Here is a 16,268-nt window from a genome sequence, read left to right as displayed (position 1 = left end):
TGTCATATAAACAAAACTTATACAACAGACTTGCATCTCTGTAAGATATGGGAAACTATACGTGTCCACCAAAAAGTAAGTCCCATTGACTTCAATGGAGCTTACACCCAGGTAAGTGGGTATACCGCTGTACCCCAAGGAGATTGCAAAAAGTAGAAACTTAATGTGTCATTGCGCTGCCCATTGCAACCTCTCAAATGGGAGTTGTGCCTGGAGACTAGCGCATAAGCTTTAATTTCTTTGACACTGTGGAGACAAGCATATAGTTACTACTTCAAGTTAATACCAAATAAATAGAAAAAGATTTCAGAAACATTGCCTCTATGGCTATATCAAAATGCTTGTATTTGGGGACACTCATGCAAAGAAGAGGAAAGTAGGGAACTGCTTGCCAACTCTTTCCCTAAGATTTTGAGTTATATTGGGCACTTTATTAAGTAATCTTTTTAAATCCTTTTTTTTGTTTGACTAAGATTATTTTTAACTGAACATTTGTATGCAGCCTTTTGCTTTCCTTTATTCCTCTGCAGTTACAGATTGTGTTAAGTCTTTGTTCCACTGAGGAATGCACATTATTTAACAGAGCTTGGAAACATGAGTTTGGGTATAGATTGATAGGAAGTGTTTCTGTTAACATTCCCTTTTTTGGCCAGGTTATTTTAAACATTCCTTTATATAAAGTTGTTTCCTTTAAATATTTTTAAAACATCAATATAATACATTACACAAATACTAGGAAGGTTTCCTTTTACTTGCAAACAAAAATGAGTGGGTTGTGTTTTTTTTGACAATCTGTCCTCAGCGTAGTAAGTAGTTTACTGCCCAAGCTTTGTAGAGAAAGCCCGTCTGTGTTAGAATCTATACTATAGTGGAAGTGTTTTGTTCTCTCTCATTTTCTTTTTCCTTTTCTTTTTGAGTTCTTATCCCTTTCAATGACTATTTGCAAAAAGCTCTGCTTTTGAAAGTTTGATTTTCCTTCTTCAGGCTGCAGTCCTATGGTCTGGGGGGGGGGGTGTTCCAGGGGCTATAGGATTTTTGGGAGCTCCTCCTCTGAGGGCAGAGAGAGAGGTCCACCCTTGGAGGGGGAGATCCAACCTAGAATGTTCCTCCCAGCCCCTGCGGAAACTTCTTCAGCCCTTACATCTCTGGCGTCAGATCTCCATCATCAGAGTGCTCATGCCGGCAGGGCTTTGAGTTCCTCAAAGGCATCAACATCGGAGCTCTCCATAACACAAGATAGGATGTCTCTCTGCCCATATTTGATTTTGGGCAATAGACAGAGAATGTCAAGGGCAGGAGGGACTCAGTCCAGCTCAGCTGGTTTTATGCGAGTCTTCTTAGTTGGGAAGTTATCAGAGAAAAGCTCCTGAACTCTACACTGGCACAGTCAGTGGGACACCTTACTGGCATCATCTATTTACATTCCAGGTCACCATCAAAAAGATTACCATTACAAATAGTCACCATCTGGGTTGATAATAGACCCCTGGCTATGAAGATCTGTTTTTGTCTGATTGCATAGCAAGATTTATTTATATATATATTGCATTTATATCCCTCCTTTTTTCCTCCAAGTAATGCAAAGTGGAGTACATAATCCTCCTCCTCTCCATTTTATCCTCACAACAACAACCCTGTGAGGTAGGTTGGGCTGAAAGTCTGTGACTGGCCCAAAGTCATCCAGTGAGCTTCATGGCTGAGTGGGGACTAGAACCCGGATCTCCTGGCTCCCAGTCCAACAGTGTCACCACTACACCATGCTGGCTCTAATCCCAACAGTAAGAAAGGTGCTTAGGCATCCCCTGCAATGTAATATTTCGTTTTCTTGAAGCATTAGCCAGTGCTAATGGTTGGAAGTTAATGTTATAGTGAGCAACAGCTGTCATGGTTTCTGTGCCACAAGATCCTGGTGGCCCCGCTGTAGTGCAGAGGTGCCGCTTTGGTCGGGTAGGGAGATGGCGATGCCAATAATAACTGGGACAACCCTGAGCCAGTTTACGATATTAATAAAAGCAGAAGTGAGGGATTGCTTGGGGGAAAAATAGGATTGAGCCAGATTGTATGCATCCTCATGGCTAAAATGAACTGGGGTGCTCGGTTGCTTTAGGTAAGCGAATCTCAAACCAACTCCATTTAAGGTGCAGTCCTATGCATGTTTATACTGAAAAAGTCCTACATGCTGGCTGGGGAAAGCTGGGAGTTGTAGGACTTTTTTTGTCTAATCATGCATAGGATTGCACCCTTAATCAAGCTATGTTATTATTCCCAATCTTCAAGCCAAACCTCTCTGTTAGAGGAAGGCACCTGCAAGAATCCCTTGGATATCTGCAGTCCTGGGTGAACCAGACGCAGTTGTGATACCTCAAATGAATCCACTGTGGCCTTTCCTTTGGGCTTGAATTTACTAGATAATTTAAGTCCTTTTGTTAGGTGATATCTAAAGTACACGAGGTAACCTTATCTATTCGTGGAGTTCAATTGCATCTGTCTAGATAGGAAGGATTGGTAGTGCATATGTCTCTTTGGAATGGATTCATTTGTATTAGGAAGCCAGAGTACAGATAAACTTGGATAGATTCACTCATTTTGGTTTGGAACAGTTCTTATATGTCAGCCTTCCCCAACCTAGTTCCTCAAGATGTGTTGTACTACATTGCCCGGCATCTCCAGCCAGCATGGCAAATTCCCATGCTGCCTATGGATGATGGGTGCTGTACTATAACACATCTGGAGGGCACGAGGCTGGGAAATGCTGATAAAGTGATCAGTGGGGCTGTTTCAGATGCCAGGTGTCCATATGTTGTAGTATGGGCAGGGCTAATCAGCATTGTCTCTATTTTGTCAGGTTTGCACATATTTCTTCCTGGCATATGAAATGCCTGTTTTGCTACTTCCAGTAACATTTGAAATGTTCCCAGCTTTCCACATCAGAGAGTTATTGGGTTGGATCCAGGATCTACCTTCTGTGGACAGAAGGGCTCCACCCATGGAAGGTGCTTCTGGCCAATTTTTGGAGATCCCTCCCCCACCAAACCACAGCTCACCCCATTAAGAAGGGTCCCCAGACCCTCTGTGTAGCATTTTCAAGGGGTTGGAGGGATTGCCGTGGGAAATAACAGACAGGAAAGTCCACTTCGCCAACCCAGTGCATCTACCTAAAGCAGGATCCAATCCATTGTTTTCTGTCTGTTCTGGAACTTGCTCCTTTCTCCAAGTAAAGTAGGACTTTTGAATGTGTATATTGCATCAGTGCCATTCAGACTATACCTTTCCAAGACTTCACCTGTATTATTTATTTGAAGATAAACTGTGTAATTAACTCCTGTTATTTCAGGAATGAACATGGGGCCATTTATCAAGATGCCACTTACTCTGCACGAGTTGTCTGGTGTAGCTAGCAGAAGAAACAACAGAACGTTATTAGAGAGATGCACAGTTTTTAACTGATATCACATCACAGTTGAAGGAATTGTCTCACTTTGATTGAACAGTAACAGAAATGGGTGATGGCATAATATTGTATGCCATTCAAAATACCGAAGGAACAAGAAAGCATGTAAAGAAATGGTATAAAGCACTATTAAAATGGCCCTTAAAGACTACAGCCCTCCCCAACCTGGGTCCCTCCAGATATTTTGGCCTACAATTTCCATCAGCTCCAGCCAGCATGGCCAATGGTCAGGGTTGATGCGAGTTGCAGGACAAAACATCTGGAGGAACTCAGGTTGAGGAAGGCCACTCTAGTACATAGCAGTGGGTTTTAGAAAAGGACATGACATGACACGACATAAGAAGAGCCCTGCTGGATTAGATTAAACATCCATCTAGACCAGCATCTCTGTTTCCAACAGAGGCCAGCCAGATGCTTTTGGGATGCCCCAACATTGTGTCCCCCCCAACATCTGGTGTTCAGAGATACACTACCTCTGAAAATAGAGACTCCATTTAGTTGTCATGGCTAACAGTCATTGATGGGCCTATCCTCCATAAATTTCTCAAATCCCTTTTTAAATTCTTCTAAGCCATATGACCCGGTTCACATGATCGGAGGGTGATTAATAAGGCATGGTGGCTTGTTAACCATAATGCATGTCCTGGTTGTGTGCCAGCCAGATTTGCCCATTTACTCCTTGCCCACATGGTTTGTTGTGAGGGTGGGGGGTTGGGGTGATTAACAAACCATCCAACAACCCAAAAACAGCCCATGGGTTCTGGCAATGAATTCAGTAAGGTGTCTATGCACTGTATGTAGAACAAATTCCGTTTGAATATACTCTGTGTGACCCAGATAAGTTGTTGTTGTTGTTAATAATAATAATAATAATTTAATTTATATCCCACCTTTCTGTGTTAATTAAAACATAGCATAAAAACAAATAAATTAAAAACATAATTAAAACACAACAGCAAAAAAGAAATAAGCAGCACGAACCAATTAAAAACCTTCAGCACAGACCAGCTTGTATGCCAAAGGCCTGTCCGAATAAAAATGTATTTGCCTGCCAGTGGAAGGATAACAAAGAGGGGCCAACCTAGCCTTCCTTGTCAGAGAGTTCTATAGTCTGGGAGCGGCCACTGAGAAGGCCCTTTCTTATGTACCCACCAAACATGCTTCAGATGGCAGTGGTACCACGAGAAGGGCCTCCCCAGAAGGTCTTCAAACCCAGGCAGGTTCATATGGGAGAAGGTGTTGTTATAGATGAGGGAGACACATTTCTCTGTACCCATTTTCTCCACTCTGTGTATAATTGCGTAAACCTCTATCATGTCCCTGCTTAGTCTTCTTTCCCTAAAGTTCCAGGCACTTTAGCCTGCACGTGCCGCTTTTGGGGATAAGACTACCGGAACTGTGCACAGTATTCCATCTGCAGTCTTGCCACTGAGTTCTATAAAGGCATTATGATACTGGCTGTTCTATTTCAAACCCATTTCCTGGTCATCCCTAGCATAGAATTTGCCTCTTCCCCTTTCACTGCTGCACACCAAGCTGACTTTTCATTGCGCTGTCCACCTCAACCTCAGTGAGCATCTCTGCACCAGCCTAAAATCCTGCATTTAAAATGGGGCTTTCTGCTTCCGTTTTAAATGCAGGATCACAGTGGACTCTCTCTACATGCACTTCTTTCCCCCCTCCCCTTTCCCCCTCCTACTCCCCCTTCCATATGTTTCACGGATCTAGCTCCTCTTCTTGCGGATTTTCCTTTTTCACGAAACACACGCGCAGTAATTTGATAGTTCATTACCTCCGATCTATTTAAAAATGGAATAAAGGTCATTTAGTGCAGGAGACACCCTGGAGGTTAATGACATCATCTAAAGGGCCTGCAAACTTCTGTGCGTGAGCAATCTCAGTAGCAGGATGAAGCTCTGTATGAAGACACCCAGTATTTCCTGGGAAATCACTACTAGTTCACACCCCATCAGTGTATATGTGACTAGGATCCGCCCCTCCCCCCTTCCCCCAAATGTGCATAATCACATTAACTTACACTGAATCTCTTTTGTTGCCTAGTCACCCAGTTTGGAGAGGTTCTTTTAGGTCTCTTCATACCCAGGTGCATTTTTACCAACCTGAATAATTTGGTGTCTTCTGCAAACTTGGCAACCTCACTGCTCACCCTGTGATACCAGATCATTTATAAATAAACTAAACAGCATGGGTCCTAATACAGATCCTTGGAGGAACCCTCTTGCTTACTTCCTACTTTTGTGAAAACATTCTGTTAAATTCTCTTATCAAGATTGGATATGGCCAATGGCCATGCTGGCTTGGGGATAATTGGAGTTGTAGTCCCACACATCTGGAGTACCCCAGTTTGGGGGAGGCTGGATTAGACAAATGTGTCATTAAAGATCATTCAAGAAAGCCTCCATGTTCAGGGGCAGTATACCTCTAAGTACCAGATTCTGAAGGCAAAACAATAGCAGGTGGCCATTTCTTTCACGTCCTACTTGGGAGCTTCCAAAGTCATGTGGCTTGCTGCTGCTCTTGGAGACAGAATGCTGGACTAGCTGGACCTTATTTGATCCACCAAGGCAATATTTATACTCCTGTGCTCCTAAGATACCACTCAAGGCCAGTTCAACATGCCAAATCCTCTCTCAGTCTCTCTCTCTCTCTCTCTCTCTCTCCACACACACACACATCACACAATATTTGTTTTGACATTGTGTAAAAGAAGTGATTGCGTTGTACATCAGCTTGGGAACTAATTGCACAAGGTTAGCTGAGGAATGTTCTAAATAATAAAACAAAATAAATAAATAATTTAAATGTAAAATAAATAAATTTGCTCTTCTTTCCTATATTATTTGTGTTTCAACGGCTCACATTTTTATAGCTAGTGCAGCAATAGTACCTAAATCCCCTCGCCTTACCCCGTGCCGTGTTATCTCATGTTATTTCAAAAAGGAGTTCCTCCACCCTGTTCCTAACTGCCCTGCGTGTGTCTCTGTGCTGGGCTGATCTTATGATGGGTGAAAGTGCCTATCAGTTCTGCCACTTGGGTGAGTGTATAATTCAGATGGGGAATGAGAGAATTCGGATGTGTTCTGCACTTGGAGCAGGGCTTTTTCCTCTCTCACTTTAATTGCATAGCATTTTGTTTCCAGACTGCACTTGGTATTGGTGAGTTGGGTGGGCATTAGACTCTCTATTCAGGCTGAGGATCTGGCCCCACAAGCAGATGGCAAAGCCTGTGTGGAACTGAAAAACATATAGCTGGAGCAACACAACATATACATCACTTTGCTTCAATGCCTGGGTTTTCTCCCATTATCTAACTTTTTTTTTTTTGCATGCTGCATGTGTTAGGTGCAGCAGCTCCACTTTAATATTATCCAAAGTGACAGTTCTAGGCCAGTTTCTAAAATGACTGACCTGACTCAGGCACAGTCGGATCCCAGCAGCTCCTGTCATGGAGCTTTGCTTTTCCCCTCAGCAGGAAAAGATGGGAGCTGGAGGGAAAAGACTCATGTATAGTTTGTGTAAATCATTAATGCCTTTTGTTCTGGATGAATTCTCAAGACTTTCTTAGAATGGAGCATTGTGAATGGCAGCAGCCTGTGGGGTGGGGGATCTAATTTCAAAATGAGTTTCCAGAGATTGAGGTAAAAGTCATTTCACTGCCTGGGAAAGGGAATGTGTCTATTTAACATAATTGGAAAGAACAGCCTTTGGAGATGCCGGCAAAAGGGAACTGAAATAATGCAGCCTGATGTGCTGGGCTGCACACAAAATGGAGAATAAAGGCCTTTTCTCATTCAAAGCACTGAAGGAACCATTGAACCATGGATTACCATGTCGTCCAAACCCAGGACCTTTTCTGGGTAGTTTCTTAACCATGCAATGTGGCTTATAACAAACCACCTTGAGAACCCATGATTTGTTGCTGGGTTGTTCAAGGTGGTTAGCAAGCCACACTGCATGGTTAACAAGCCACCCCATGGAAAATGTCCTGGGTTTGGACAAGACGCTCACCAGCGATTCAACAAACAGCCCATGGTTCAACAACAACCCACATTCAACCACTGCGTGTGGGTTAGCATGTTGTGTGAATGCAGCCATTCCTTCTCTCTCCCCATGCCATATATCAGCCACGCCCAACCTGATACTTTCCAGATGTGTTGCACTGCAGATCTCATCACCCCCAGCCCAGCATGGCCATTGGATATGCTGGCTGGGGGTGATAGTGCTTGTATTCCAGCACATCTGGAAGGTGCCAGGTTGGGCAAGCCTGTCATACATCTTTCTTGACCGGTGAAAAGACAACTACATATGTAAGATAATTCAAAATCAATTCTTGACCCATTAGCTGATTGGGGGCTGCATTCCAGAGGTGTGCAGGGCTAAATGGAAAAGAGGAGAGGCCAAAATACCAGCATACTTTATCTTAAGGCTGTTACTGCCAGTCAGCAACAAGGCTGGAGAGGCATTCCAACGTTTCAGAATGGGGGGAAAAACAGGAAACCACCTAATCATCGGTGGTTGGGGGAAATGGGGGAAGGGGGTGTGGGAAGGGGGTGTGGGCTTCTGGGGAGCCCCTTGACCTGAGGTACTACACCCCTGTATTAGCCAGTGAGGAAGAAAAGGGAACAGCCTCTTTCCCACTGACTGCACTGTAGGATAGCCACTTTTGGCTCCAGCATTCCTCAGACATCAACCTTAAACAATCCCCATGGGCATGATCCAGATTTAAGAAGGAAAGATGTGAGGGCACCAAATACAAGAACGAGGAAAGATCTCAAAGTTACACTGAGGATAATTCATTGGCCCAACACATTTTAAGTCTTAGGCCTGTTTGATTTTCCTTTGAAAGAACAAAATCTATTGCCCCTGAGGAAGAGTCGCAAGACTTGAAATGCTGTTGAGCCAATAAATTATCCTATGTCCACCTTTGAGATCTCATGATCCAGATTACGCACACGTAGACGGGGAGAGCCCACTGGGGTCTCCAATATGGTGCCTGTGAGCAGTAATGTGCCCACAAACACCTCTCTTGGTGCCCGCCAAGCTCCCTGACCCTTCTGGTTTTTATTTTATTAAGATTTTTTAAATTTTAAAAAAGAATTACCAGGGAGGATGGCATGCAGAAAGTGATGAGCTGACCTCCAGCACTCTTTTACGTGCAAAAGAGTGGTTTTGTCTTTTGGAGCTCAGCAACCGCCTCTCCTTGTACTCAAATGCTTGGACAAGTTACTTTTGCTTTACCCTCACTAGTTTGATTTCTGGGAAATGAGAATTTCATGACTGGCCATACCCATCATGGCAGCCATTTTATGAATGGGCAAGTCCTCCCTCTGCATGGTAGCCATTGAGAGTGCCCACAACACTCTCAAAATCCAAAATGTGCCCACCAACTCAACACATGGGAAGCCAGGAGTGAAGGTGTGCCTGAGGAATGGAGGAAAAAGTCCGGGGGGGAAATGGGATTGGCCAGTGCCAGAAATTCCCTCTTCCTCTCCACTTAAGGTCAGGCATGTGGATCAGCTATTGGGGTGAGCTTTGAGAAGAAGGACAGGAAGGTAGAACATAGCAGGAATTTCCTGCACTGGAATTCCTTTCCATCCTTTTCCTTTCATCAAAGCCATGTCAATCTGCTCCTAGCTTCCTGTTCCCCACAAACATGGCCACCAGGCCTTCCCTTTCTATGTGGGTTTGAGAGATCTGGATCATGCCTCCAATTTTCTGCTCTACAATATACTTTTTTGAAGTGCGCTGACCAGAACTATACAGTATTCCAAGCATGGCCACACCATGATCCCCAGCATAGAATTTGCCTTGTATTTTGTGTTTGCATTTTGTAACCTTTAACAGCTCTGGAATAATAATAGCAAATATCCTGAGATAATTTTAATGTCATTATGTATGTACTTTATGGTAACTGTAGGCAAGCAAGTCCACCGGATATGGTAGCCTAGAATGGTTTGTTGAGAAATGCATACTGAAGTATCTCAGCTTCTCTGTTTGATAGAAGATGAATGTGGACACATGTTGTGGTGGTTTTTAGTATGATAATACACAGAATGCTTGCCTTGCATTTTCAGTGGTTTCTCACTACAGGCAAATGAATCCCTATTTCATGTTTGAATTTGCATCAGTTATATCTCAGAGGATGTCTCAGATCTGGAATAGAAAGAAACACCCAGATCATTTGGATTCTTGGTCTCGCATCAGAGCATCCCACAATATAACAATTCTAATGGCATGATGATCTGCAGCACCAGAAAACCAGAGGAAGAAGGACTTGCTCCAGTACAACACAACAACTTGACACGCCATAGCCTGGCTGTGTGTACTCCAGGCTAAAACTCAAAATTCTGCACCCAGACAATCCCAATTCTTTACGAAGAGAATCTGAATTCTACAACCTGAATAAATTATACAGCCTTTTCCTTTATTTTCCATTATTCCTTTTGCCATCTTTATCTTTTTTGGGGGGAATATCTTTTTATTTATTTTATCTTTATAAATGAAATGAACAATACCAAAAATACCAACAACCCGATCAATACTACAATTTCCCAGCAATACAATATTCTGATGAGGACACCACAATAACAAAAGGAAAAGAGAGGAGGAAAGGAAGTAAAGAAAAAGAAAAGAAGATTCTTTCCCCCTCCCTCTCCCTCTCCCTCCCCTTTAAAGAATTAAGTTTAAACTCCAATACCCCCCGGCCTCCGATGCCATTCTATTTTAAAAACTATATCCAAAACCCTAACAATCTTACAATTTAATAAACAACCTTACATTTCAATATCATATCATCAATCTTATATCAAAGAAACAGGTCTACAGTTCATTCCCAGTAGCCTATATTAATAATAGTAATAATTAAAAGAAATATAGTGTTATATAATAATAAAGCTTAAAATAAACCTTCAACAATCAGTAATATATTTTATATAAAAATGCATGTGCACAATTACCCTCAAACAATAAATTTAAATACAGCATACCATATCTATTTTGAAATAAAAAATATTTAAAAAAAGAAAGATGAAAGAGAATAAACAAATATATGTATAATCATTTATCTTCTGACCTAGTCTGGATCATGTAGACGAAACACAAGCAGTTAACAAAGCTTGTTTAAAGATTCCAGTTCATGGGGTTGTGACAGAAATCTCACACATTTTTACATTCAGCCATGCCTCTGCCATTTCATGATTTAAAAACTTCTTCATCTGACCTTCAGACACAATACAAAGTGTAGCAGGATATTTTAAGTAATATTGTAAGTTCATTTGTTTTGCCATATTTTTCGTTTTGATAAATTGCCTTCTTTTATTCGCCATCTCTTTGATGTAATCTGGAAATAACATAACTTTATCTTGTTTCCAGGAAAGGCTTCCACCCTCTCTTGCCAAACGCAGGATATAATTCTTTGCGGAGACTTTTGCAAATTGGACTATGATCGTGTAGTCAGTCCCTTTAGCATTTGGCACATGAAATGCCTGCTCAATATCAAGTAAATAATCAGATGGGATGGGGCGTATCTCATGCAAAAGTTTATCCACAAAAACAGGCAATTTTACATCATCAGACAGATTTTTAATCCCAATAATACGTACACTGGATCTTCGTGTGATGGCCTCCAGTTGAGAAATTCTGTCATAGACATTTCTAAAACATACTTGTGTCGTAGTTTCATTCCCTGCCATTCGATATTCTAGCTTGTTAATTTTCGTCTCCATTTTTCGCCATGACACATTAATTAGATCTACAGCTCCTTGCAAGACGGTCATGGAATTTTGGATTAAATCCAACCTTTCGGCTTGCTCCATAAATTGCAAAGATAAAGTCTTTATCAGAGTAAATAATTCCCCTATATCTTCTGTTTTTGAAAGTTTTGTCACAGGAGGTACAGGGGGAGTTGGCGGTGATGCCAGCCCCTTTCTTCTCCTTGGCGTAGTCATGTTTCTCTCAAACAGATCTTGCAGGTCCTCAGATGTTCTCAGATATTGTTAATATTTCTTAAATCATCCCTCAGGAGTTGTTGGTATTTCTTAAAGCATATATTATTATGGAACATGTCAGCCCTGTTTTCTCCTATGAAATAGGAGTTTCAGAACAGCTTTTTGCACTGGTAAAGCTCTGGGGAGATAATCCTGGAATCCAGCCCCCCCTCTATCTCGTGGGGGGTACTTTTCTCCAAGATGTTATCCAGAGCTGCCTTGCCCCCCCCTTTTAATTCCAGGGGGAAGATGAAAAGGTTTTTCAACCTTTTAAAAAGCTGTTTGAGTAAGCTCCCACAGATTGGCCATGGGATGCTACTAGAGCAACATTGGTTCCAACCGGAAGTCTCCTTTTGCCATCTTTATCATTTTGCAGCATGTATTTTGGTTTTGCAAGTCTTGAAGAGGGGCAAAGAGCTATGCAAGGCATTCTACACTGGCTGCAACTGCTGGAAATCTCATCCAACCACACTGCTGGCTCCTGAGTTTTCGGCAGGCGTTGCCCATGCACATCAAGCCTATCTTCTCTGCTATGTGGGCGAGAATCATTCTCGTTTTAAAAAAATAAATAAATTTCCAAGCTTTTTAGCCCTTCAGTTTTAAAAATTGCTGATGTATTTTTTGATCTTCGTACTGCTGCTGCTATTTATCTTGGTTCCTACTTCGCTTTTATTCCTTTAAACTTATAGTTTTTAAATTATGTTTTACTATGTCATTATACGTTATGGTTTTAGGTTTGCTTTGTGAACCACCCAGAAAGTGTTTAGGCTAATGGGTGGTATAGAAATGTAACCAATAAGTAAACAAATAAAATTTTAAAATAAATAAGGGAGCAATCCTATGGCCGCTGGACAGTGGCTAGACAGCCATAGGATATGTTGTTTTCTGGGAATCGACCTCAGAGCTCATGCTCCGAGGTTGGTTCCTGGACAACCGACCTCCCCCCACTTCTGCAGTGCCTCAGAGGCAGCGCGGAACAACCCCGTCCTCCGCGCTCACAAGAGGAGCGCAGAGCAGCTGAAAAGGGACGTGGCTGGGGGGGGGGGTCCAGGGCAGGGAGAGAGTAACTGCCTGTACAACACATCCTATGTGTCGTACAGCAGCCTCCTTCCCCACTCCGTGCTCCCACTGCTAGACAGCTGCAATTGGCTGTCTAGCCAAAAAAGCCGGGCAGGAGAAGTGTGGTGGGAATGATCCCCTCCGTGCTTCTCCTGCCCTACTTTGGATAGGCAGTCACCTCCGAGTTCGGAGGCAGCTACCTATTGAGATAGGATTGCCCACTAAGAAAATAAATAAAATAAATCAATTAGATGTCAGAGAAACAGGTCAAGGGGGTGTAGTGGGTGTGAGACGAGTGCAAGACTAGATAAAAACAGAGACAGGGAATACAACTGTGTATATTCTAATGCTATGTTGCATTTATTAACAACACAGCAGCTGAATCAGCCCATATTTTAAATTTGGCACACCAAAGAAAGAAAGCATCTGTGCTGCCATTCTTAACTGTTGCTAGAAAGGTCCATTGGATCAAGCTGATTTTGGACCCCAAGAGACCTGGCTTCACATCCCAGCTCAGCCTTGGATTTACTGGTTGACCTTGAGTTCCAGCATGTTTCTCAATTTCCTTTCCCATTTGTACAATGTGAATAACAATGAGCCAACTCACAGAGCAGTTGTAAGGATGAACCAGAGATAGACTGTAAATCCCTCAAATTGCTTCTCAAAAACTCACTTTTTCTGTGAAGCCCTTGGCTTAACCCTCTGTTTTCCCCTCTATTGAAATGTAGATTGTAAGCTCCTTGGGGCAGAGACACACCTTTTCCCCCTCCTTATTTCCCTCTGCAAAGTGCCATGTACATTGATGACACTAACATAAAGAAATATTATTAGTACTGCTGCTGCTATGACACACTTTGCACAGCCATCTTCTTGTGGGTTGCAGACATCTGCCCTAGCCTTTCCGCGTCACCTTCACCTTCATCTGTTTCTATTTTTCTTCCCTCTCTCAGGTGGTAAATCCCAAAAAGAAAATGAAGAAAAAGAAATACATTAACTCAGGAACAGTGAGTAACATTATTTTATCTTTTGTCTGATGTCGGTAAAAAGAACCTTCAAGCTGAACAAGAAGAGAGGAAGCCCTTTCCCAGTGGGGCTCATAATTGCCACACAGTTGGTTTCTAAGTGGCCCGGCCATCGTTTTGGCTAACTGCACTGGTGCCAGCAGGACAGGGTGTCAGGGCAGAAGCCTGGGGCCCCACTTGGCAGACTGAGCAGGAGGGCTCCCAAATGCAACAGGGCTGGCTTGCCATGTTTTGAAGTAACTGAAGTAATACACGTTGCCATTGAAAGGGAGGAGGCCCAGTAGAACTTTTAAGTCCAGACTCTAGAATGACTTAACTGCACTACAGCTGGTCGAGGAACAAGTCAAAACTCAACACTAGGAAGCCTATGGGCAGTAAAAGTTACATACATTGATGCAAATTAAATGGTGAACAATAGCACATGATGAGCAGTATCTTTTGCCCCACCTCTAAACACTGTGGTTGTTGAACCATGGGGTTATCGTGTTGTCTGAATGCAGCGCGTTTTCTGCAAGGTGGTTTGTTAACCATCCTGAACAACCCCACAACAAACCATGGGTTCTCAAGATGGCTTGTTCAAGAAAAATAAGCCACGGTGCATGGTTAACAAGCCACCCTACAGAAAACATGCTGCATTCAGAGAACATGATGATCCACAGTTCAACAGTAATCCACATTCAACCACTGAGTGTGGGTTAACGTGTTGTGTGAACCCAGCCATTGTGGTTGTGTTACACAAATGCAGACTCAACAGCCAATAAAGTCATCTGGGGTTCAGTCCTTCATCCAATATTCTACTGCTAAACTTAACAAAACATTCCAGTCTGCTTGTAAGGCAAAAGTCAAGTGAATAATGCCCTAATATTTTATTAATGATTTAAGATGAATATTAATTCTCTTAATATTAAGGAAAGCGTAGATGTTGCCAGCTGTTGACTTGCTGGAGAGGTCAGGATTGTTTTGATTCGTATTCACTGAATGAGGCAACTGCCTCTGCAATGACATACTGCATTCACACTTCCTCTCTGCTCCTATCATACTATAGGTGGAGGTGATTTAATTGGTAGTATGGATACAGCCTAGTATGTAGGGGAGGGCCGTAACTTGATGGTAGAGCAAATGCTTTGCAAGCAGAAGGTCCCAGGTTCAGTCTCAAGCATCTGAAGACAGGACTTGGAGAGACGCCTGTCTGAAACTCTGGGGAGCCGCTGCCAGTCGGTGTAGACAGTACTGAGCTAGATGGGGCAATGGTCTGACTGGCTGACTCGGTACAAGGCAATTCCCTGTACTCCCATGTGAAGGATGCTACACTGGAGTGGGAATGTTCTAGGTGACCATGACCATTCCCTTGTGACAGGGCTGCAGAACCTCAGGCCTGGGTACCAAATTCAGTCCACTTGGGTTCCCACTCCAGCCCTCCTGGAGGCCCCAGAGGGCCATGGCCCCTTCTCCTGGCCCCACTCCCTTCCCCCAAACTACTGATCCTTTGATGGCTTCCCAGCTTGGTGCAGTTTTTTCCCCATTCTAAAAGGTTGAGATGCCTCTCCTAGGACTTAGTTATTAGCAGTAGGAGCTTTTAGCTAAAATATGCTGGTATTTGGCCCCACCCTTTTGCATTTGGCCCCGCCCACCACTGGAATGTCCGTCTCCCCCCCCCCCCAGAATTTCCCCAAAATGGAATTCAGCCCTCGGGAGGAAAGAGGCTCAGCATCGCCGCTTTATGAGGTCAAGCCTTGGGTAAGAAATACTGCAGAGCGAGACTTCTATGGAACCATTGGTGTCAAATATAGGTGGGAATCTTTCTGAGCAAGTATATCTATAATTTATTTATTTATTAAATTTATTAATCACCCATCTGGCTGGTCACCCAGCCACTCTGGGCGATGTACAAAGTATATAATAAAACAGTTTAAAACAATAAAATTCTACAGTAAAAACATTTTCTAAAATACCCTAACCCATCCCAAATGCCTGCCTGAACAACCACGTTTTTAATGCGTGGTGGAAGCTCATTAAAGAGGGGGCATGACAGAGTTCCCTAGGGAGGGAGTTCCATAGAGTGGGGGCCACCACAGAGAAGGCCCTCTCCCTCGTCCCCACCAGTCTAGCTGTCCTGGCTGGTTATAAGAACATAAGCAGAGCCATGCTGGATCAGACCAAGGGTCCATCTAGTCCAGGATTCTGTTCACACAGTGGACAACCAGCTGTCAACAGGGACCCACAAGCAGGGCATGAGCGCAACAGCACCCTCCCACCCATGTTCCCCAGCAACTGGTGTACATAGGCTCACTGCCTCTGGTACTGGAGGTAGCACAGAGCCATCAAGACTAGTAGCCATTGATAGCCTTCTCCTCCAGGAATTTGTCCAACCCCCTTTTAAAGCCATCCAAACTGGTGGCCATCAGTACATCCTGTGGTAGTGAGTTCTATAGTTTAACTTCTTTGAGGTGTTGTGAGGAACGAAATATATTGATAGCAAATTAAAGCCATGGTAGCACCTACCTTGTTTACGATTTCTTGGGCTAAGGAAACAGGGTTGCCATGTGGCTAGCCAGAGATTTCCCCTGGATATTTACATCTACTGCTGAATTGGGCGACAAGGCAACCATGGCTTCTCTTGTTCCCAAACCTCTTTTCATTCACCTGCCCACCTACCAAACTCCGCTGCTTGCTGTGCAGCACATTGACTTACTCTAACAGATTCGGGAGCAGAAATAGGCAGGAGATGCT

General features: G+C 43.2%; 1 protein-coding gene across 2 annotated transcripts in view; it reads left to right on the top strand.

Annotated features, from left to right (window-relative positions):
• Nucleotides 1-16,268, top strand: part of LOC146348344 (copine-5) — a 191,247-nt gene that overhangs the window by 145,025 nt on the left and 29,954 nt on the right. For both annotated transcript variants that reach the window (XM_084848305.1, XM_084848306.1), the window contains one exon: nt 13,467-13,520. In XM_084848305.1, the coding sequence (XP_084704431.1) occupies nt 13,467-13,520 (54 nt within the window). The remainder of the gene's footprint in view (nt 1-13,466; nt 13,521-16,268) is intronic.

The sequence above is a fragment of the Heloderma suspectum genome, chromosome 4 (assembly GCF_057233095.1).
Source record: "Heloderma suspectum isolate Gila_16-S chromosome 4, 16-S_ref, whole genome shotgun sequence".
In the NCBI taxonomy this organism is placed as follows: domain Eukaryota; kingdom Metazoa; phylum Chordata; class Lepidosauria; order Squamata; family Helodermatidae; genus Heloderma; species Heloderma suspectum.
Note: the sequence above shows the minus strand (reverse complement) of the source record. Positions and strands in the feature narration are given on the sequence as shown.